The sequence below is a fragment of the Podospora pseudoanserina genome, chromosome 1 (genome assembly GCF_035222485.1).
Source record: "Podospora pseudoanserina strain CBS 124.78 chromosome 1, whole genome shotgun sequence".
In the NCBI taxonomy this organism is placed as follows: Eukaryota; Fungi; Ascomycota; class Sordariomycetes; order Sordariales; family Podosporaceae; genus Podospora; species Podospora pseudoanserina.
This window is the reverse complement of record NC_085920.1, coordinates 8750849-8773367: the sequence shown is the minus strand read 5'-3', so window position 1 is coordinate 8773367 and position 22519 is coordinate 8750849. Positions and strand designations below refer to the sequence as shown.

Below are 22519 nucleotides of genomic sequence, written 5' to 3'. Positions count from 1 at the left end.
CAGCTATATCGCGTGCGAAATCGATCCACTCGCTTATCCGATCCGCTCGCTTATCAAATACGTTAACTGCACAAAGTCAGCTCAGAGGTGAAAACCAGATTAGAAAGGATAGGGAGAAGTCCCCAGAACAGTCTGCAGAGTCAAGCAAGAAGGCGAAGAAGAAGGATTATAATCTTGAAAGGAGCTCAAAGTCAAAGAGAAGGTAATAAATGTCCAAAACAGCCCAAAGAGTAAAACAGGGGACAAGAAGGCCTAAGGAGTAATGCCTTACGAAGCGATAATGGTTATATCTCGCTGTCGGTTTTATTTAGCTCAATGTTGAGGATAGGAAGAAGTAAGTTACTTCTAGGTAGGTCAAAGTTGAAACGGACAAAATATATATGTAGAGTTGGATGTAGGCATGCAGATTGACGATAATGGCTCAATACGTCTGGCTGTAATTTGCCCACTGCCAATTATTAGAAGAGTTCTTTGTCCAAAAATGTTTATGCTGAGGCTGGCAATTCTGATTACAAGGTGAAAACGCTCGTTGCCTGCTCGCCATCAGACTTTTTGTGGAACCGTCCTGTACACCCCTTTCAGTCATCCTCTGGGACCTGTTTCTGTGTCCGGATCTTCTACGTGGTTACATTACTTGCCTCATGGCTTCGATCTATCCCCACAGTCTGGATGTTTTCCGCGATTCCGCTGACCACCTTTGAAAGCTTCTTGATGTTCTTCCAAAAGCCCGGTAACTTCTACATCGCCAAGATCCCAAGAAGTATATGTGCCCTTCGTTCAATACCGGTAGGTACCGTATCTGAACAATTGTCGAGCCAATCTGTAGGTCGGATCATATGCAAAACGCATGTACCGCTTACCCGCAGCATCATCAAAGATCCTTTTGACGGTTTTGTCGTTCTCCGTGGTAGCAAGGTCCAAAGGTTTGATCAACATGCCGATCTTCGCCGTCGTCATTCTACCTACTTCTCGTATAGTTATAATTTCAAAGGTGGGTATACCAGCGGTTCGCGCATCATGAAGGCGGGAGCAAAAATGCCAGAATCCCAGTCTAGGATTGCTTCCAAGTTAGTAACAGCCTGAGCTGAATTTGTCATGGATGTACGGTATATATCTTCAGGCAGACAGATGGGCAGATGCAGCAATCTAAGAACACGATCTTGCTTCTTTTGGCTTGTGCAATCTCTCTCTTCGGATTGGCACTGTGGTCCCAACCCTTCGGACTCGGGATCGGATAAGCCGGGCTACATACTGAGAGGGGTTGCTGCACGACCCCTGCAAAATCACATCACCAAGTAATCAATAGTTTAGGGCTAAATGCTATTCGGAATAAAAGTCCCGGAAATGCAATCTTGGTTGGTATCCCAGAAGGAAGCAATGCAGTTTCATAACGATGCTGTTGGCTCTGCCTCCCTGTATATTGGATGCACTAGTCACGGTGTCAGCGGTTCGTAGTGACATCGTCCCTCGCCAGAGCTACTATTTTGCGTTAGCGCTTTGCGACAGGTCCTTGATACCATCCATACCTTCAATATACTCCCGTATGGGACATATGCGTACCATCCCTTCATGCCGAGAAGCTCTCAGGACTTAAAAGAGGCCTCTACGTGCCCAGAAGTCAGAGTGGTTCATGTGTTTCGACGCGCCTTTAATTTCTCTCCAACAATGAGGTCTCAGTTGCTCTCTCTTACTGTTTGGTTGCTCGCTCACAAAGTCGTTGGGACTGCTCTAGGGAAAGCTCCGGAATTTGCGACCGTCGTCACGCCCAGAACTGTTCTGGCGAATAGCTATGATTTCATCATTGCTGGCGGGGGGATATCTGGGCTAACTGTTGCTGATAGACTGTCAGAGGACCCATCAGGTAGGTTTGTCAGTTCATCAGAAGCGACTATCAGTGGAGATTTGCTAACGCACAACAACAGTCAAGGTCTTGGTTATCGAGGCCGGCATTTTCGATCAGGATGAAGACAACATCTTGATTCCAGGACAGTTTTTCACCCCGTTCCCATTCCAGTACATGTATCTTCCGTTGCCCAGCGTTCCACAGACGGCGTTGAACAACAGGTCATTCAATGTGCCGGCTGGGAAGGTGGTTGGTGGTGGCTCGGTCCTCAATGCTATGGTGTATGTGAGACCTGGAGCAGAGGAGCTTGATGCATGGGAGCTTCTGGGCGCAAAAGGATGGAAATGGAACGATTTGCTTCCCTATTACAAGAAGGTCAAGTTTATCGACAGCAGGCGGTTGGATGTCTTGTTAATATTGATGACAGAGCGAAAATTTCACCGCTCCAGATCCTGCATATGCAGCTGCTGCGAACTTTTCATTTGATCCCTCTGTTCATGGGACAACCGGGCCAGTGCAGGCTTCATTTCCGAGCTTCCACTTTGAAGGAAGTGGTTAGTGACTATTATTTCCTTGTTTTTGTTTCCTTGGCTGACAATGATAGGCATTTGGTTTGAGGCCGCAATCTCATCAGGCCTTCGTGCTGGCGGTGATCCACATGCTGGTGATGGCTCAGGCGTAGTCTATGTCCCCTCCGTTACCTCTGGGACCACAAGAACTAGAAGCCATGCTCGACTGAACCATTTCACACGTGTCCAGCCGAGATCAAATTACCACATCCTAGCCGGGCATACCGTTGCCAAAGTGCTGTTCGATAACACCAAGAAGGTGACTGGGGTTGAATATCTACCAACTGGAGGCGGGGAGCGTCTTACAGCTCAAGCCACAAAGGAGGTTCTCCTTGCGGGAGGCGCCGTGCATACACCTCAGATCCTGCAGCTTTCCGGAATTGGTCCAAAGAAGGTTTTGAACAAGTTCAATATCCCAATCGTGGTCGAGCTTCCCGGCGTAGGAGCCAACTTTCATGACCAACCTAGCATCATCATTCCATACAATGGCACGTGTGTACCTCTCAGTTTACCTTGTTACTTGAGTGCTAACTTGAACCTGGCAGTCACCAACAACATCTCGCCAAACGTGGGAACCCTAAACTCGGATCCAGTCTACGACGCTGAGCAGCGAGCTCTTTACGATGCAACTCGCCAAGGTCCTTACCAGCTTACTCGTGGTCTCAGCACCAACCTTGCGCTCCCTCCCCTCTGCAACGCAACTTCTGACTGCAAATCCATCGTCTCTGCGGCTCGCAGAACCAACCCCTTTCGATACCTTCCTGATGATACCCACGCCACCGTCAAAGCAGGCTACGCTCTTCAACGCGAAATCATTCTTCGCCAACTGGAAGGCCCCAAGACTCCCGTGTCGATGATTCATTGGGATACCGCCAACTCCGTCAGGATGTACTTCTTCAAGCCTCTGAGCAGGGGGACTGTTCAGATCAACTCTACCAATCCACTCGAGTGGCCACTGATTGACTTTCGCACAAACGTTGATCCCATTGACGAGGATTTGATTGTGGCCTCGTTCCTCAAAAATAGACACATCATGTCTCAGCCCAGCATGACTGCGTTGAATCCCCTTGAGGCCGCACCGTTTAGCAACGACATCACTGATAAGAATATTCTCAAGCAAATACTGAGAGGGGTCACTGAGCCGTCGAGTGCCCATCAGTGCTGCACGGCAGCCATGATGCCGAGACTACTGGGCGGCGTGGTGAACTCCAAAATGAAGGTGTATGGCGTCAGGGGCTTGAGGGTGATTGATACGAGCTACTGGCCTATTGTCTTGACTGCTGCACCTACAGCCACGACTTATGCTTCCGGCGAGAAGGTACGCAATGCTTTCCCTCTCTGGCAAAAGGGTTTCAGGACTGACCGAAGACACAGATTGCGGACGCTATCAAGGCGGAATATGGGTTACAGAGTCTCTAATGACCGCTGGAAAGGAGGAGCATGATTAGCATGTCGGTATTGCTTTGTTATATTTCCAGATAGGTACTGCTGCCTTTCATGCGGTTATTTCTACAGTCCATCCCCACCATTCATGTGCGCCATGACGCTTCCGGCAAACCATAAAAATGCTACCATAAAGCCCCCAATAGCAAAGCCTCCTTGCACATCCCCTTGATTAACAAGTGTGGCCCAGACCACCGCTGTGAAAAGGCTGAGTCCGAACCCAATGCAGCCATAGAGAAGCATAGCCGGCCAGTTCATGCCCTCTTGAAGGTACAGGCCCCAGCCTAACCCAACCCCGTTTATTGGACAAGGCTTTAGTGGGTTGTCAACCTTTTTGGGCACTCGTCTGAAGAGAATCGGCAAAGGCTCGGCGTGCGACGGATGAGAAAACAGATGCATGAGGTGATTTGCTCCAATTGGTGGTATGTGTTCTGCCGGCTGGGGATTGTAAACATACGGGTCTGTATCTTGGGGAAGAGATGGAGAGTGGCAGATGTCCACAAGCTCTTGAATCGAATACAGCTCTAATTTGACAAAGTCTATGGCTTGTACTCTTCTGAGCTGGCCCCATAACCATCTTCCACCCGAACGTGCTTTGAGATACTGACGCCGGAGGAGTTGGAATAATTCCTGATCGGAGTTGATCTGGCAAACCTCGGGTTGAGCGAGTCTTGTTGCAAATCGGAGAAAAGGAACACAAAGAAAAAGGAAGAGGTGTGTAGTATAGGGTGCCTGCTGTGACGACTGCGCGCAGGGATTGTCGAGTTCAAGGCTCATGTTGCCACGCGAAGACTTGTGCTCTGGTAAAAGAGGGTACTGAAATTTGCGAAAGATTTGTGTTGTCCCGGTCCACATCTGAAACAGTACCCTGGCAAATGAATTTGGGTGGCTTCTCGGGGTATTTTGAGCATCTAGGTTATCATACTCCAGTTCAGGCTGTTTGGTGTTTTGGTATCGTAATTCGGCTTCAAGCTGTTTGACTGCCCCAGGCACAATTTCAGTAAAATCATCGTAAAGGTTCCTCCTGCATTTCTGAAGGTCACAAATCAGTAAATACCAAGGGTGTGTACAATTGCCAGCTCAAACTCACACAGGTCCATGTTATTCTCGTCTTCCCGTCTTCCAGAGGCTTTTGCCTTAGTTTTGACACCATGTTGCTTATCTTGGTGGTCATAAATTCCCAGAAGCTTTGTTGGACGACCTTCGGACACTGTCGGTTGACAAATGCTTTAACATTAGACTGCAAGTGCAGAACTGGGTCCGTTTCGAACAAAAATACCTCGGCAACAGCAGTGACCACGTCGAAGGGTTCATCTGCGGGCCCGCTATCACCTTGGTCATAATCTCGCCTTGCACCGATATTCTAACCGATTTCTTGATCTTCAATGATGTCATTATTTGTAGCAGAACTGTCGTCTGTCCATGTCTTGCAATGAGCCTCCGTAATTCTCCGAGCAATATCCCTCCGAGATCTTCTGACGAATCTAGCGGTATCCAGCTTCACTTGCTTCTCCGGTCGATCTTTTGTGTTCAAGGCCAGATTCAAAAGGTCGATAGCATACAGCTCGAGAAACCGGGCTATGTTGTGGTTGCTTTTCAAACAAGAGCGCCGACAGTTGCACCATGTGTGACCACAGGAATTGAAGGTCTTGAAAATGAAGGAGGCGGTGAAAGATGGTCTCAATTGCGTCCGGGTCGACGGAGCTCACGGTAGATGGCACGGAGATGATGCTATCCGGATCCGAGACTCTTGATTCGGCATCTGAATCTTCCAAGTCGTAGTGGACTGGTGTTTCAATCCAGGCAAAGTCGTCAGATATCCCGGGACGCTTTGCCACTGACTCAGGGCTCAAGGACGTAGCCACAATGCGGATGGGGCTCGCGATAGAGGGCTGGATGCTCTGGTCCAAACCAGTCTCATCCGATTCCTCCACTTGCGGGAGGGGCACGGGGGACCTCTCTTGTCGCCGCAACACGCTCGGGAATATAGCTGATTCACACCGAATCCAATATCACTGCTTAACACGAAGAACCAAGTTTGCACATCTGGTCACATTCAAAGGTACTAAATTGAGCTTTCGAAAGATAGAGTTGATATAACTAAGCAGAGAGTTGGATCTATGAACGCCTGATTACCAATCTTATCCCTTACTAAACAACATGGCATTCTGCAGTCCGGCAGGATAGACATTTGCCAATTTAACATCTGGTAACTGACAACAAGCTGGAACTAGTCAAAAACGTCGACCGCATACCTGATATTTCTCATCCCCTCAAACCACTTTGCAATCTCCCCCTCCTTTGCCTCGTCACCAAGCACAATCCTTCCCAAGGCACTTCTCACACCATCTCCGACTGCCCGACTGCCACAAACGTACACTCTTGCACCATTGTCCCACAGCTGCTTCACTTCGTCTTTGTAGTTCAGAACACTGTCACCGACGTATTCCCGGTCATTCTGTCTGCTATAAGCCCTTGTCACTTTCACAATACCATCAGCCTCCCACTTCTCAAGCTCGTCACAATAAAGGTCATCCCAGTCGGGGTGCCGGCAGCCAAAGAAGAGCAACGCTTTGCCGAGTTTATTACCCTGAGATGCTAAGGCCGCCCGCTCTTGAATGAAACCACGGAAGGGGGCTATGCCCGCTCCGGCGGCAATCATCACCAACGGGGTCTCGACATTGGAGGGCAGGTGAAACGACGAGTGTGATTGCCGGACAGAGATAAGAAGTCTATCCCCCTGCCTTAGGGCAGACAGATATGACGTAGCGACACCTGTGAACAAATTGGCGGGGTTGGCCAATGACTGGCCGGAGAGGAGGGTGTAAGTGAGAGTAGCCTTGGAAGGCGATGCCAAAGGGGAAGAGGAAATCGAGTACTGCCTCACTCTCATCGGGGGGAGGAGTGAGAGGAATGTGCCGAAGGGAAGAGAGATGGAAGGATATCTGTCGAGAATGTCCAATAATGATAGCCGAGGGGTGATGATGGTTGAAGTGTAGAGCTCGGGGTTCGTGGAAAGAGCAGACAGTGCTGCTTTGTCGGCTGCAGCTGAAGTGAAGTTGGAAAGTGTTTGTACGCCCTGGAAAAATGTCAGTCAATTAGAAGCAAAGGATGAAGAATAGAAACGGGCGTACTCTCTTGGTGACAGGTTGCAACAGCTCAACGTAAGAGCCAAGCACCTCGTGGACTGGCACTGGTACTCCAGTTGGAAGCGTCGTCTTCTTACCCTCAGCCCCACCGGCAACCGTGATATGGCTATCCCAAGCCAACCCAAACTTTCTCATCACCCGGTTGATACTCTCTTTGGGATTCACCGGCAACACGGCCAGATAGTCCCCAGCGCGGTATGTCATGCCTTCCGGAAGCTGGACTTCGAGATGCTTCTTTGGAACCCCATTTCCCTTGGTCAGAGTCTTTTCCTCCACCACTACAGCCTCCTCGACATCTTGCCTCAAATTCGAAGCACGAGGGGTTGAGAACTGAACCTCAAGAGCCTGTTGCCTGCCACCACCCACAGCAGAACCGTATTTTGACTTGATGGCAGGCCAGAACACGTCGTCTTCCCATTGCTCAAAGTCGGTGAACATCTCACCTTGGGAAACATCTGTCAGACCGAGATCGCAAATAGGGGTAGCGCCCTTTTGTTCAAGAGTGTGGTAGACTAGACGAGGGATTTTGTGGAAGGTGTTGGCCCAGTCGCGGTGGCCACAGCCAAAGACGGCAAAAGAGGTTCCTTTGAGGGAGGATGTGTCAGGCAAGTCTTTGATCCAGGTGACAAAATCGGTGGCATTATCAGGCGGTTCTCCTTCGTAAGACGCAGTGATGAAAGCAACAGGGCTGGCGTCATCTTTGGGGAGCTGGTTTGCTGCTGCATCAAGCGCATCAATGATTGTTGCATTGTATCCGTGTGAAGGGGCGTCCATGGCCAGCCTCTGGGCAAGCGCCTCACACGTGCCAGTGTTGGATCCGTAAAAAATGTTGAGCTGCTTGAGCTGTGTCCCTTTCTCTGTCGCTTGGGCGTGCGGGTGTTTCGAAAGTGTGCTCTTCTCCAAAAGGCTGCCGTTCAGTTGTCTCTCCAGCTCGGTAGGCGTCAACCCGTGCCTCAGCTTGGCTTTCATCTCAAATCCCTCAGGCTTGGTGGTCAGAGTCTCTTTAATCTTGAGCTCGTAGGACGGATCCGACATCTCAAAGTCAAAGTTCTGCACCAGCATTGCCATTATGACCATGGCTTCTTGCCAGGCGAACGCGCGCCCTATGCATCCTCGCTGACCATTTCCAAAAGGCTTCCAAAACCCAGGATGTTCTTTGCTGAGCCGATCAAAATTCTCATCGAGCATCCTCTCAGGAATGAATTCGTCAGCTGTTTCGCCATAGACCGCTTTGTCTCGATGCGATCTCGCCAGATAGAGAAGAACGACCTGACCCTTGGCGATTGCCCATTTTCCCCCGATAACTGTGTCTTCGAGAGCCTGAACGCCGTACGAAGGAATGGTCGGACATAGTCTGAGCGTCTCTCGAAGAATGGCAGTAATGTATGGCAACTTTTTCATGTGCTCGGCCGTAATCGGTCCTCGACCGATCACCTCGTCGACCTCCTGGCGGGCCTTCTTCAGTGTCTCTGGGTTCTTGAGCAGCATCACAAACGCAAAGCTCAACATGCCACTTGTGGTCTCGTGGCCTGCGATCAAAAAGGTGATGAGGTTGTCGATGATAGCCCCGTCATCCAATTTCTCGCCTGTCTTCCTGTCCACGCCATCCAGCATTGCCGACAACAAGTCTTTTCTTCCGTTTGGATTCGCTCTCCGAGCATCGAGAACTGATTGAGCAATGTCCCTCAGGGTCTTGATGTCAGCAAAGTACTTGTTGCTTGACCAGAAAAATAGACTGGACAAGAAGTTGCCCTTGAGGGATCGGTTTCCAGACTCGGTCAAGAAATTGGCCATTGCGGTAATGAAAGGATGCAACTCGTCGTGATAGTAAGAGTTGAATCGGAAATTCATCGAACACAGGGCAATGGTGTCGAGGGCAAGTCGGGTGAAGTCTTCACTGACCGCAATGGATTTCTCGGGGCCGTGGCGAGCCCACTTCATGACAAGCTGGGCAGCCAATTCGTGCATCTCGGGAAACATTTCTTGGATGGGCACCGGCCCGAAAGCAGGGGTTAGGACGCGGTGGGCGATACCCCATACTGGTTCTTCTGTCGGGGTGGTGAAAATCCCGGCGGGAACGCCATTGCGGAGTTGCTCGAGGTCAGCAATGATAGGCTTCTTGAAGCGTGTTTCATCGGAGACCTCATGGACGAGGGCTGCTGTTGTCTACAATTCCATGGTCAGGGCGCTTTGCTTATAAACTAGACGTGCATCAAGGACCTTACAACAATGGCGGTTGTTCCCCAAGGTAGCACGAGGCGGTAGATTTCGCCATATTGATCAGTAAACTTATCAAGGGACTTGAGGGTGCTGCTGGTATCAATCTGCAGTACATTCCCCACAATGGGGTATGCGCGGGGACCCTATTGATGCATTGGGTATCAGTAACAACCAACCTGAACGTTTTCTCAAAGGAGTGACCCAGAAACCAACACCAAGAGGGGAAAAAGGAATATATCGTACCGGTAAAGGAAGGCCCCCGAGAGCCATGGTTTCTTTCTTACGGGGAAGACAACAACGGACTCAAGCTGAAGTTAAAAAGTGAAGATTAAGGCAGAAGGTCCAAGCTATAAGTAGGCTTCACCGCCGGCTATGAAATCAGTCGCATGGGCATGATCAACGGTCTCATCAGCGCAGGCTTACACAGTCAGTTGGTCAACAGTCGGAAGGATGAAGCCTTTGCATGTGTTGTGCGACTTAACATTAGTGTCAATTCGTGTCGGCAGACAAAGACGCGTAGGTCAACGGGGCACGCGGGATCCGTGACTATGTTGGTACGGGACAAAAAGGGGAAAAGGCCGAATCTTGGCAATGTAAATACCGTCGGCTTTCGTGGAAACCACAGCATGATCCGAAAAGCGGAGAAACGCAATGCACCGTTGGGCAGTGCTGTAGTGCCAAGTGTTTAGTAATTGTTTTCTGGTGCGTCAGTTCCTTGCGCGGGAGACGGCGAGCTCGACCGAAATAGGCGAGTTAACCAATCAGGTGTTAAGAAAGCTGGTCAGTTACCTACGAGGAGGCGGTGTATCTAGTTTGCCGAAGGAGCAAGTTGAAAGTTCCAATCGCCGACAGAGATACGGATAATGGATACCTAATCAGTCTGTCCTTTATAAGCATGCAAAGCGGAAGGAAGCTGGATTCAAGACATGGAGGAGATTGGGACATTGGGTACCTTCTTGTTACTGGTGTGCAAATCTCAGGTGGGCACAAACACCGCATACTAGCGCTCTGCTGACAACTACTGACTCTCGAGCCCCTGAACCCCTCAATCCTGAACCCTAACCCGGTACCAACTATGACAATGCGCATTTGTCTACTTTCAAAGCTGTGTAGAAACCTTGTTCGCAGGTACCAAGGCTTTGACGGGGCGGGATTTAGACATCATAAAGTTCTGGTATTGAGAGTCTCATTAGTAAGATAATCCGAGCAACATCTAACAGCCGTGACATCTATCCCCCGCCATCTTTTCTAGAAGTTAGCGCCATGGCACCTTGATATCCAAATAGACAATAACGAGAAACACCAACGCCGATTCGTATACGTGCTATCCCATGCCCCCATTTCATATCCCTGATATCATTCCCAATGCGCAACTGCCACGCTCTAGAAAGCGTTCTATTCAGCCACGATACCTTTATAAGCCGTGTCCCTATCATTATGCGTGCTCCAGCTGTGCCTGTGATCCTGCCAAATCCTGCCCCAACAACACTTCGATTTTCTTCATTAGATCCTTGATGCGGAAAGGTTTAGACACAACATCGTCCATTCCGCTCTTTCTCGCAGTGGCCACTTGCTCGTCTCGCACGTTGGCGGTTACTGCAATGACAGGAACGTGCTTCCCTTTGGTCACCTTTCCTTCCTGTTGCCACTTGCGAATTTCCCTGACGCAAGTTAGGCCATCCATGTTGGGCATTTCCAAGTCCATGAGTATGACGGATAGATCCTGGCCCGGGTTCTCTTCAGAGGTCCGACAAAAGTGCGTCTTCTCAAGAAAGGCCAGCGCTTCCAAGCCATCATTCGCAACGCCGACCGTATTGCATCCATACTGTTTGAGTTGCCTTACGAGAACCCTTTGATTGATGAGGTTGTCCTCAACGACCAAAATATCAAGCTGCTTCGGGTCGAATGTTGATGAAACGTCGGATGCAATTCTTGAAAATGGCTGCGGTCGTGCCGGTGCTGCCTCGGGTGCCATAGAACCAACTAGGCTCGCGCCCGAACTGAATTCGGCGGAGGAAACTCCAGAATATCCTTTGCCCTCCTGCTTGACAGCTTCACTGCTGAGCAAAGAGGTATTTCGTTCGCCTACTGGATGCAAGTGTCTTTCCATTGGCCCAACCGCTGCGAGGAAAGCATCCTCCTCTTCGCGTGATACAGGAGAGGGGGCGGCTCTCCTCACCTTGACAAAGAAACCAAAGACACTCCCCACCCCTGCTTCCGACGCCACTCCAATCTGCCCTCCATGAAGCTCAGCCAGTCGTTTGGAAATGAACAATCCTAGTCCACTTCCGCCGTACTGTGCATGAGTCCGTGGGGAGGCTTGCTTAAATCGCTGAAACAATATCTGCTTCTCTTCGTGCGTTAAGCCACAGCCACTGTCCTGCACATGGAAATACAAATATAGCTCGCTGGATTGAACTGGTACTGTCGCATCGGGCATCTCATCCTCCGGTGACAGAGCCGATGTTTTCGAGTCAACGTATCCACCAGCTGCCTTGAACGATACAGGAACATACTGAAACCCGGGGATCAGGCGGGCATCTGGAGGATTCAAAGATGCATCCAATGCAACTGTGATCAGCCTCTTGTCTTTGGCAGGCGCAGTGAACTTGATGGCGTTGGTGAGAAGGTTGATGAGAACCTGGAGGACGCGGCTCGGGTCCATGGCTACCCAGTCCACACTGAGTCCGGTAAGAGAGGTCTCCCGGATGTCGAAAGAAACCTCAATCTTCTTCGCCTGTAACTCGGGCTCAAACATTTTGACAGCCCGTCGCAGCAAAAGCTTCGGTTGACAGGGGACAGGCGTCAAAAGCAACAAGTTTGAATCCAGTTTCGAGATGGTAAGGATGTCGTCCACGATGGATTTTTGGTGCTGCACGCACAATGCGATGGTTTGAGCGGCATCTATACAGGACTGGATGGTTTGTGACGTGACTGAACTAGCGTTCCCAATTCCTCGATATGTCGCTTCTGTGCCCTGATATTGATTGTCTCCGGCCCCCAAGGCCGATAAAATATCGTCGGCACACTGCAGAATGGCTGTGAGGGGGTTCCGCATCTCGTGCGAGGTGATGTCAATGAATTCATTCTGCTGTCTCCTTGTCTCTTCGGCCTCCTGGAGCCGACGATTCTGCAAACCTTGGGCCCATTTGAGATGTGAGATATCTGTGATGGAACCCATTACGGATCTCACCGTGCCATCATGAGATAACTCAGCATGGGCACTGAACAAAACCCAGGAATCCATTGGTTCATTCGTTTCCAACGCTGGGTTAATCCGCGGCTTCCTTAACTTCAACTCTCCCGACCAAGGCAAGTGATCCTTGACCAGACGCTCCCAGCCTTCTCTCATCGTATTTGCGCTTTCTTCAACCATGATATCCAGCCACGACATCTCGTACTGGCTGCTGTTATCTCTGGTGTGGCCCGTCATCTCGAAAAACCGATCGTTGGCCTCGCGTAAAACACCCTCGGGGCTGATGAGAAACATTCCGAGGGGAGAAAGCTCAGTCATGCGTCTGTACCTGCTGGCTTGCAAATTCAACTGCTGTGTCAACTGCTCCTTCTCCAATGCAGCTGCTTCCGCTGCATCCCTGCTACGCCGAGTCTCATCCTCGAACAGGATCACGGATGCCAAAGAGGTGGCCAGCTGTCGATTAAGCATGCTGGTAAAAGCCTTGTATTCGTCATTGTACGGCCGGCGAGGGTTTACGCCCAACACCAAGAAGGCAAGCACCGCATCCCCATTAGTCGGCCGGACAGGAAAAATGACAGCTTCCCGGCAGGGATCCCCAAAACCGCGCCAATTGATACCCTCGAGGAGGACTTCAGGCAATGTCCCATCTCGTGTGTGAAGCAGGGTTGGTTCTCTGGTGCGCATGGCTTCGCGGAAGGATGGCACAAACCCTTCGCGGCTCCGCTTGAGATCAAGATGCGTCGGGGCTGCCATGTGCCCATCAGGGACTCCAATGGATCCTTCGAGATGGCATGTCTTGAGCGAAATGGTGCTGCCTGAAGACATGGAAGAGTGGTCGTTGTCTTCGCCTTCTCCATCGCCCACCGAGTAGAGCAACGCAAAAGGGACATCGCGTTCATTGTCTTGCAGACCTTCCAAGACAAACTTCCAGAATTGCTTAACAGCCTTGGCTTGGGCTGTTCGTTCGCCAATTTTGTTGATGGTATGCATCCTCCGGCGGTTGATGACCTGTTTCGTTGTCTCGAAAGGTGCGTTGTAAAAGCCGAGAATTCGGTCGGTGCCCCCATACATCGGAGTAAAAGACCAAGAGAAGAAGGTCTCTTCAAGTAGGCCATGCCTGTCAATAGGCAAGTAATCATCCTCCTTGCGCACACTTATTCCTGTTCGGGCACATTCAGCGAAAATGGGGCGAAGGTAGTCCCAGAGCTCAGAAAAAGGACCGCTGAACCCGGTGCCCATCAGAGAAGGGTGCTTGTTGCCAGCCACCTCGGTGGCGTAGGCTTCATTGTACAGCATTGTCAGCTCGCTGCCCCAGAACAGAGCGGCCGGGTGAGGGTTGTTCATGCAGAGGTTGGCCGTCTGTTTGAATTCTGGCGACCATTTCTCCATTGGACCCAATGGCGTGATGGCCCAGTTGACGGTCCGGGCATATTGAAGATGAGCTGAGAGTACCCCTCTCGGCTCAGGACAGGTCCAGTCGGCAACTGACTTCTCTGGTGCAGCCAAGGTGATGGATGCGGATGATTTTGTGGTGTCGTCAGAACTTCCCGCCGGGGTCTGTCGTGTTGAAAAGAACGACTTTGGAGGAGGCCGTCCCGACTTTTGCTTGGAGTACCTAACGGCTATTGTCGTTCCTGATACGGGGAGACTCGTGTCTGTTGGGCGTTCTGACGGTGGCGCTTTTTGTGATGCGGCCTTGAGGCTGTGTTCTGCGACAAAGCCGCCTGTCGCAACTTCAGCTGGTGCTCCAGAGGACAGGTCACCAACGGGACTGGCAACTTCAGCAGCGCGCCACAAGCGGTTCCCACTGATGAGGCGCCATCGCTTCCTAACGGTAGAGCCGGTCCAGAGGAGGTCGCCATAGAGAAACGAAAGTGGAAAGACGTCCTTGGAGTCGTCATGAGTCGTCACGCCGGTGGCCCATCGCTTGAACTCATCGAAGGAGGCATCCTGAGGCTCTTGCTCTGGCGGTAAGCCCTGAGCGTCGAGACCGATGAGGCCATCGTAAAGTTGTTCGTACAGTCGCAGGGCAGCGTTGCAGAATACGGGGAGCAGGACTTTGGCTCTGGCAGTGGGGCTGCTGGTGGAATCGATGGGAGTGATCGGCAGGGGGTCGTCGGGGTCGAGATCCAAAACAAAAGTCGGACGGGAATCAACGTCCAAGACTTCTTTGATGCTCTCGAGCAAGTCCAGATCCTCTGTAGCTGTGGTGGATGCGTCGTCTGTTCCACAGGCGGGAGGTAACCGTGGCGTCTGGTGACTCGGCTCACTGAACTCTGCTGTCCCACCCGCTCCTACTGCCGCTGACAGAGTCGTTCCGGCTCCCATTTGACTCGGGCAGCCCAGGCCTCAGTGTGCACGAGAGCTTTGTTCCTCGCAGCGAGGTCCCGTGTGCGAGATCAGTTCGCAGTTTTCGGCAGATTCCGTACGTTGAGCGGAGGAAGTTGGGTTGCGTCAAAAGACGCGACCCAGCGGTCTCGTCGAGGTTTGGCGATGAAATGCCAAGCTTACCCGCCTGCCTTGTTTCAGTTGTTTGTACGATCTCCGATCTGCTTAGTCAGGTTTCCTGGGAGCGGGACGCCGATCCGATACCACGTCTTCCGATACCCATTATGTGTTCGTCCGGACGGGATGGAGCGGGTCTTTCTGCAGCCAACGCAACCAAAATGATCTACCTTGATACTAAGCCGGTGTGCCCAGCACCCCACATTTGCTGTCCTCAAAAAGCTCAAACCGGAGAGAATGTTACGGATAGGCTTTTGGTTCTCAGATGGTCCAAGCTTCTGTCTCGCAGTGGCACATCCCATTGACATACCGCTTTTAGCAACGTTCGACACTGTGAAGACTTCTGCCTGCCTTAAACAGACATCGTGACATCTAAACCGCACTCTAAACCGCACTCGCAACCCACTTCACCCTCCTTAGTCAAGCCTCCCTATCATCATCAAATCACAGCACTAACTATGAATAACCTCCTAAAGGCAAATCGTAATGCCAATCTCGCAAATTTCACATGTTATACTGTACAACTTTGAACGCCTCATTGTCCCAAGTTACCTACCTAGGTTGGTGGGTTTTGTGGTCGTACGACATGCGGGATACAAAGAGAAAATGACATCTCTCCTACTAGCAGGCAAAAGCTTCGACCGTTTTACATTCTCCAAAGCTACCTTAAATGGACATAACACAGAGATCCTCACCTAGTCATTGGGTACGCATGGGAGAGACACAGATGCCCTTTTAGAGCACTTGGTTCATTTCGGTACCACCACACAGGCGCAAGTTTGTTCGCCATCTCTGGTCGTCAGCTGAAACGCTGGTTACAAATCACAAAAGCCATTCTTGCAGATGATCAAATCGAATCCACAGTCTGAATCCTCCTGGCAGCTCAAGCCTATTATGAGCATCAGCAACCTATCTGTTAAAAAAGGCAGAAAACAACGTACCGATACAAGAGAGTGGGTTGTCTCCACAATTTGGCCCTGGTCTGCTTGTTGGCGTTGGACGAGGCGGTACTGCTGTGCTTCTGCTGCGAGTTACAGTCGTCACGATGGGAGGAACTGTAACCCGACGTGTACTTGTGCTCGTGCGGGTAATAACCGGGGGCAGTGTGACCGTGACACGGCGAGTACTGGTGATACGCGTGAAAACCGGCGGGTATGTGACCGTGGCTCTGCGCGTGGACGTGCTTATGCCACCGGAAAGAGGATTGCAACGACCTGCACGGCAGATCAGGTCTCCGTCGCAGTCATTCTCGTCCTCGCACCTGTCACCTGAGAGACCGTTAGTATTAGCTGCCAAGAGAGAAAACCCAGGGGTCCAGGGTAAGTAGATACCAATGCAATGTCCGGTCCAAGCGCAAGCTGGTTGAGCAGGTGAGGTAGGTCTCACGGTAGGGGTTGGATAAACGTATATGGTTGTTGTGCGGATGATTGAGCCTTGTCCACCGCCACGAGAGGAGCTCTGGGTAGGGGGATTCGCACATCTTCCTGAGCGACAGTACAGATCCCCGTCACAGTCAAGCTCAGAGTCGCATTCGTCACCTGGCAACTTGTCAGTCTCTATACAGTGAAAGTTGAAAGAATAGGCAAAGGTATACCAAGACAATGACCTTCCCACACACACGCTGCTCCACCACCGCCGCCGCGCTGTCTGGCAGCGAGTTGGGCCTCAGCCTGTAGGCCGAACGCAAGCAACGCCGAAAGATATACAATTCTCATGTTGAGTGTGCTGAAAGTTGAATGATATCAAAATCATATGATGCTCGTGAAAGACAAGACAATAATCGTGGCCGGCTGAGACTAAATACAGGCAACAGCTACGTGGTTCACCACGATACAAGCCCTGGATCGGATGATCTCACGAGATTGCATACCCAGCCAAGGTTACTGCCGGCCATGATCAATATCAAAAGTGCAACCACAAGTCTTCTGCCCCTGACAAGCCATTGGGTGTGACTCCAGGAAAGTGCACATTTTGTATTTCCGACAAACGGATTCACGATTCCCGCTGAGTAGACCATGAAACTGGCGTCCTGATTTTCCGATCAATATCATCCGGCTGAAGAGCCTTCTTAGGCTCGCCAAACCAGAGGCCAGTCCAGGCTCTTGCTGTTTAGCCGTGTAGAACGGCCGGCATCTGGCCAACGCAATAAACTTGCTCTGCAAGCATTTTTGGGCTTGAGGAACCGGATCACTTGCCGAGAAGCGAACAGGGTCGCATGTTATAAGAAGTAAGAAGCGAATGTGTGTTGGTCGGGATACATTCTGCGGGGAAGGACTATGTTGTGGAAGGTGTATGTCGATGGCCGCGTCATCTATGAAGTTGGGTTTAATTGAATCTAGGTTCTAGCCGTCGACAAAAACACTATATGTAACGTACGTGCCTGAACAAAGCCCCTGTTAGTGGCGGCGCCTAGTCAAAGCTTGACGGAAACAAGCTCAGCCGGTGCTGAGCTTGTATCTCCAGCAGCCATGTCTGATCCCAAAACAAACATTTACCCGGACTTCTAAAATATCAACAAAATTGGTCTGAAATATAGACAACATGCAATCACCATTGATATGAATCCAAAATGCCCAGCTCTCATCGATGAGGTAGGTAAAGCACACCAAAAGCCGGTCCTAAAGCGTCATGTCGCTAAGACCCCTTTCCCTTCGCTTTACCAGCTGCATTCACTTTGTTCTTACCGCTTTCTGTCTTCTTGTTCTTGACTCCATTTGCATTCTTCTCCCCGGTATCCTTGATTTGCTTCCCATCGTTCTTTTCTGGACCAGGTAGCTCTGGCATTTGCCACCGCATCTCCTGCCTCATGAACTCCTTCAACGCCGTCTTGATCTGAGCCACCTTTTTGTTCCACTCATGCCGGTTTGTCTGTTCAATAACTTCCCCCGTTCCTTTTGCCAATGTTGGATAAACAATCTCCCCGCCCAAGTACACTCCCAGATGTAACACCCGTGCCCTTTGCCTCTCTTTTGCCATTGCAGCTACCGCTTCCTTGAGCTTGATCATGTTGTCGTGATCCCGCTTGGTGAAGACAATGATGTAGTCGTACTTCTTAAATACGTCTTTTGTCAAGCCTACACTGGGGCGAGTTGATATTTGCGACTTGATCGCGTTTTTAAAGGGGTAGTTTGCCCAGTTGTTGTCAAAGATGGCCTTCAAGGCTTCGGGTTTTGGAACATCGCCCGGGCCGCCGGGCTTGAAATCCTTCTTCCATGATGGGTAGCTGTAGTTGAGAGATGAGATGACTGGCACCAAATCAGAAGAATTTTTGACAAAGAATCCAGCGGACGAGACGGTTGATATGCGCCAGGGTGTGTTCGACCTGTACAGTAGAGTCAGCTCCTGAAAGAGGGCAAGGAGAGACTCGGCGATCGCTGTTCGCTCAGCATGATAAGGGTCGACAAAGAGGACCTTTAAATCTTGTCGTGGTATCGGCGATGGTGATGGTGATGGTCGTTTGGCTGGTGCTGACGATGGTGATAAGTTGTTCTTCTTTGGGGAATTAGCGATGTGCTTGTTCGCAGGGCTGTTGATGATAATTTTTTTAGGGGCTGGACTTGTGATTAGGTTGGGACTCGGGATATCGGGTTGTTTGTCCACAGCCATTAGGGCGAGGTAGTCTGAAAGAACGCCCCTGTCGTATTCGATATCATCCAGGATTGCCTGGACTTTCTCTGGGCTGTTTTCTACTAGGGAAAACCATATTTGTGAAACCCATCGCGCTCGAAATTCAAGATCATGAGACCGCGAGAGAATGCCTTTCTCGTATCGCTCAAGCAGGTCGGTTGCCTTCTTGATGTGGCCGTTAATAGCATCCAGCAATTGTCTGAGATCTTGTTTCTGGCCAGGATACAGGCTTGAGGAGGCAGCTGCTGGTCTTTTTTTTATGAAAGTTTCCAGCCGACTCAGAAATGGGCTCAGGCGCTCGATTCGTTTACCGAGTTGCGTCATTTGTGTGGGTAGGCCGTCGATGCGCTGGTAGAGAGTGACGGCTGACTGAACCGTTTCCACAAGAGTGACGATGGTGCCAATTATGTCTGCCATTTTCGCTATTGGCTTGGGTAAGAACCTGGAAGGGAATACTTCTCAGGAAGCTCGAGACCGTGATATCTTGTCGTCGGAGTGGTGTAATAGAAGAATATTCGAGGTGGAAGGATTGCGGCTCTGTCAGGCTTGGGAATGCTGGTTCTTTAGTAATGACGGCCAGTGAGGCGCAGCGTGCCGCAGCCATTCTCCGCCATTTAGACGTGTGGAACATAAATTTGAGGACTATTCGTAATACCAGGTAATGGACAGCTCGGGAAATTTAAGTACCTACCTTGTCGTAAATTTCTTCTTCGTGTCATTTGTTGTCTGCCAGTTCTCGACTCTTTGTCGTTTATGTGAACAATCATGGCAGGGCAAGCCTCCCGTGTCCGCTGAAGTCATTGGTGATAATCAAGATGGTTGGCGGTGGAGTCTTTCTAAGACCCCCGCGATCCTAGCGTACCCCTGTCCCCACGGCGAGATCCCTCAGCCACCCTTCTTGGTCGGTGGTTGTTCGGTGTCCGAAAAACAGCCTTCCGGGCTATTTTGGAGGAGCATGCTCAGTACATTGATTTGAAGGTAAACCTCCACTTCACTCCCAAAACCATTTCCAGCCTTGTTGAAGTCCATCATCAGTCCACATCAAAGTCAGTAAGCATCTAGTCCATTTCCGGGTTAGTTTCATGTCGTTGCAATTCTTCAGCACCCAAAGCGACCCAAAGCACAACCAACGTGCAGGGACAAGTCCAATAGCATAAAAACATGACCAATGAGGGCCTATGATTGTATGCCTCGTCATGTTGATCATGTCCTTGAGGGTGGGTTGGAGCTGCACCCAAGTACCTACCTTGAAGGTACGGTGAAGAAATGAAGGGGTTTAAACCGGAGCGGTCCCCGTTCCTGTCGTTGATGAACTCTTCGTTTGACCATAGCCTGTTACCTGATATTTCACTGTACTTTTTGTGACGGCACCATGTTCTCTCAGTCCGATATTCCGGAGACGAATGTCGACGTGTAAGTGACTGGAGCCCAGAGCAAAGTATATGCCTGCCATTCTAATGCACACTCTAGCCTCATCATTGGCGCCGGGCCTGCCGGGCTCATGGCTGCCGCATCTTTCGCTCACCTCACCGCTATCCCCTCTGCCTCTCCGCTTTCAGTTCGGATCATAGACAAGCGTTCCACAAAGATATTTTCGGGCCAGGCCGACGGTCTTCAATGCCGCTCTCTTGAAATCTTTGACTCTCTTGGCTTTGCTGACAGGGCATGGAAGGAAGCAAACCACATGATCGAAATCTGCATGTGGAATCCTGACGCGACAGGTATCATTCAACGGAGCGACAGAATCCCCGATACGATTGTGGGGCTGTCCAGATTCCAACAGATTGTGTTGCAACAGGGCAGGATTGAGAGGTTCTTTTTGGACAACATCCAGAAATACTCTGGGGGTGCCATCAAAGTCGAGAGGGCGATCCTACCAACCAGTTTGCAGATTGGGGAGGAGAGAGTTAAAGTGACGGTGAGAAAGCTAACAGAAGAGGAAGCTACTCCGCCGCAAGCTACGACAGGCAGCAAGAGTGATGTGACAGATGGGCTCTTTCGGAGTAACCTTGTGGGGGATGACTACGAGGACAAGATCACAGATGCAAAGGGTGGGGAGGAAGAAGTGATCAATGCAAAATTCGTCATTGGGTGTGACGGTGCTAGGAGCTGGACCAGACGGGCACTTGGTCCCGAGTTCGAGCTACAAGGCGAAGCAACCGACTTCATTTGGGGAGTTATGGATATCATCCCTTTCACTGACTTTCGTAAGTTTCCTCGGGGCGCAACTTGGGAACATGGCTGACACATGGATAGCCGACATTCGCATGCGCTGTGCTATCCACTCAGCCAACGATGGGAGTCTCATGGTCATCCCTCGCGAGAACCGGCTGGTGAGATTGTACATTCAGCTCAAGGAGGTCACGCCGGACGCATCCGGCAGGGCAGACAGGTCCAAGATCACACCGGAGCTCATCTTTGGCGCTGCGCAAAAGATTTTAAGGCCATATAAGATCGACTATGAATATTGCGACTGGTGGACCGCGTACCAGGTATTTCCCCCTGAGCCCATTTTTACCCCTATTCACTCCTGGTTAACATGGCAACTGCAGATCGGACAACGTATCTCACCCTCCTTTTCGCACCCTTCCAATAAGGTATTCCTTGCGGGCGATGCAGTGCACACTCATTCCCCCAAAGCAGGACAAGGCATGAACGTTTCTATGCAGGACTCATTCAACTTGGCGTGGAAGGTTGGGCTCATAGCCAAGGGGATTTGTCATCCCAGGATTTTGGACACATATCAGTCCGAGAGACGCCGAGTTGCTCAGGACCTTATCGAGTTCGACCACAAGTTCAGTCGTTTGTTCAGCGGGCGCCCGGCGAAGGATGTTATGGACGCAGAAGGCGTGAGCATGGCTGAATTTAAGGACGCGTTCCTGAAAGGGAACCTGTTTGCCAGCGGATTGAGTGTTGACTATGGTCCAAGTTCTTTGGTCGTCAAGAGCGGCGACCCTGGCGAACTGGGCGATAGGAGCGTTAGAAGCCGGAATTTGGAAGGGGTGTGCAGAATTACCGTGGAGGAGTTCGAGGTGAAGCAGAGCCTGGCCAAAGGGCTGCCTGTGGGGATGAGGTTCAACAGTTTTAAAGTCCTTAACCAGGCGTGTGCTCGGCCATGGCATTTCCAAGAGAGGCTGAAGGCTGATGGACGGTTCCGCATTGTGTTGTTTGCCGGGGACATACTGGATCCAGCACAGAAGCAGCGAGTTAAGGTGTTCTGTGATAAGCTAAACTCGTCCAACGGCTTTATGAGAAGGGCTACTCCGGAGGGGGCTAAGATTGATAGTGTGATCGAGGTGTTGACAATCCACTCAGCCAAAAGGACCGAGACAGAGCTCCTGCGAGATTTCCCCGATATCCTGCATCCCTTCGACCCACACACCGGATGGGACTACAACAAGGTTTTTGTCGATGAAGAGAGTTACCATGAAGGGTTTGGCGATGCATACAAGAATTACGGAGTTGATAAGGAGAAAGGGTGCGTTGTGGCTGTCAGACCGGATCAATATGTGGGTTGGGTTGGTGAGTTGGAAGACTTTGAGCAGTTGCAGGAGTACTTTGAGGGCATTTTCCTCGTATAAGTAGGGGATAGTGTGTACTTTGGTTGTCGTTTCATACAGCTGTACCTGGCCCATGGGAGAAATGTTTTCGAGCTCTAAACCGGGCACCTATCGGCCCATGGGATGATCGGCTCCATGTGCAGTGATAGCAAAGGTCGCAGCCCTATGAGGAAGACGTATAACGGGAAATGTTGGATCCTCCTTGGGTGGTTTGCTGCTCGGGGTGTCAGGTTAGGCGAATCCATCTTGGTTGCACGAGTTAATGACTGTAATGCGATCGAGTTCCGTTGTGGGTATAGTAAGAGTCTGGATGATACCTAAGCTGGCATACAGCTTCTTCTATTCTGGGGGCCAATTGGAAAGGTCAGGCCCCGGGGTTAGATGCTAGCTACCCCTGAAATCGCATG

At 50.8% G+C, this 22519-nt stretch overlaps 6 protein-coding genes across 6 annotated transcripts; 2 read left to right on the top strand and 4 right to left on the bottom strand.

Moving 5' to 3' along the window:
- The first annotated feature begins 1388 nt into the window (after positions 1–1388).
- Positions 1389–4255, top strand: QC764_124480 (uncharacterized protein). The gene is given in 7 exon segments (XM_062943681.1): positions 1389–1861; positions 1923–2218; positions 2271–2397; positions 2448–2851; positions 3006–3050; positions 3062–3730; positions 3787–4255. The coding sequence occupies 7 exon segments, from the start codon at positions 1570–1572 to the stop codon at positions 3829–3831; spliced, it is 1878 nt and encodes a 625-aa protein (XP_062806832.1). The 5' UTR covers positions 1389–1569; the 3' UTR covers positions 3832–4255.
- On the bottom strand, positions 3922–5843 carry QC764_124460 (uncharacterized protein; the record flags this gene model as incomplete). Its single annotated transcript, XM_062943680.1, is given in 4 exon segments — positions 3922–4887; positions 4946–5199; positions 5224–5419; positions 5430–5843. Coding segments are annotated over 4 exon segments (1830 nt in total), but the record flags the coding sequence as incomplete, so codon positions are not given.
- A 17-nt stretch (positions 5844–5860) lies between these two features.
- QC764_124450 (uncharacterized protein) lies at positions 5861–9494 on the bottom strand (the record flags this gene model as incomplete). The annotated part of the gene is made up of 4 exons (XM_062943679.1): positions 5861–6934; positions 6990–9170; positions 9230–9367; positions 9468–9494. 4 exons carry the CDS (start codon positions 9492–9494, stop codon positions 6086–6088), a joined length of 3195 nt encoding a protein of 1064 aa, XP_062806830.1. The 3' UTR covers positions 5861–6085.
- A 1165-nt stretch (positions 9495–10659) lies between these two features.
- Positions 10660–14748, bottom strand: QC764_124440 (uncharacterized protein; the record flags this gene model as incomplete). The annotated part of the gene is made up of 1 exon (XM_062943678.1): positions 10660–14748. The coding sequence occupies one exon, from the start codon at positions 14746–14748 to the stop codon at positions 10660–10662; it is 4089 nt and encodes a 1362-aa protein (XP_062806829.1).
- Positions 14749–15513: 765 nt separating this feature from the next.
- On the bottom strand, positions 15514–18969 carry QC764_124430 (uncharacterized protein; the record flags this gene model as incomplete). Its single annotated transcript, XM_062943677.1, has 5 exons — positions 15514–15814; positions 15867–16139; positions 16312–16463; positions 16520–16572; positions 17610–18969. The coding sequence occupies 5 exons, from the start codon at positions 18967–18969 to the stop codon at positions 15748–15750; spliced, it is 1905 nt and encodes a 634-aa protein (XP_062806828.1). The 3' UTR covers positions 15514–15747.
- A 338-nt stretch (positions 18970–19307) lies between these two features.
- On the top strand, positions 19308–22273 carry QC764_124420 (uncharacterized protein). Its single transcript, XM_062943676.1, has 4 exons — positions 19308–19965; positions 20023–20759; positions 20809–21044; positions 21105–22273. Exons 1-4 carry the CDS (start codon positions 19925–19927, stop codon positions 22131–22133), a joined length of 2043 nt encoding a protein of 680 aa, XP_062806827.1. The 5' UTR covers positions 19308–19924; the 3' UTR covers positions 22134–22273.
- Positions 22274–22519: the final 246 nt, after the last annotated feature.

Excerpts from the sequence above, each read along its gene's own strand:
- QC764_124480 (XM_062943681.1), top strand. The coding sequence starts at position 1,570 with ATGCCGAGAAGCTCTCAGGACTTAAAAGAGGCCTCTACGTGCCCAGAA. Across the intron at positions 1,862-1,922 it reads ACTGTCAGAGGACCCATCAG|TCAAGGTCTTGGTTATCGAG; the intron begins GTAGGTTTGTCA and ends GCACAACAACAG. Across the intron at positions 2,219-2,270 it reads TGCTTCCCTATTACAAGAAG|AGCGAAAATTTCACCGCTCC; the intron begins GTCAAGTTTATC and ends TATTGATGACAG.
- QC764_124420 (XM_062943676.1), top strand. The coding sequence starts at position 19,925 with ATGTTCTCTCAGTCCGATATTCCGGAGACGAATGTCGACGT. Across the intron at positions 19,966-20,022 it reads CCGGAGACGAATGTCGACGT|CCTCATCATTGGCGCCGGGC; the intron begins GTAAGTGACTGG and ends TGCACACTCTAG. Across the intron at positions 20,760-20,808 it reads CATCCCTTTCACTGACTTTC|CCGACATTCGCATGCGCTGT; the intron begins GTAAGTTTCCTC and ends ACACATGGATAG.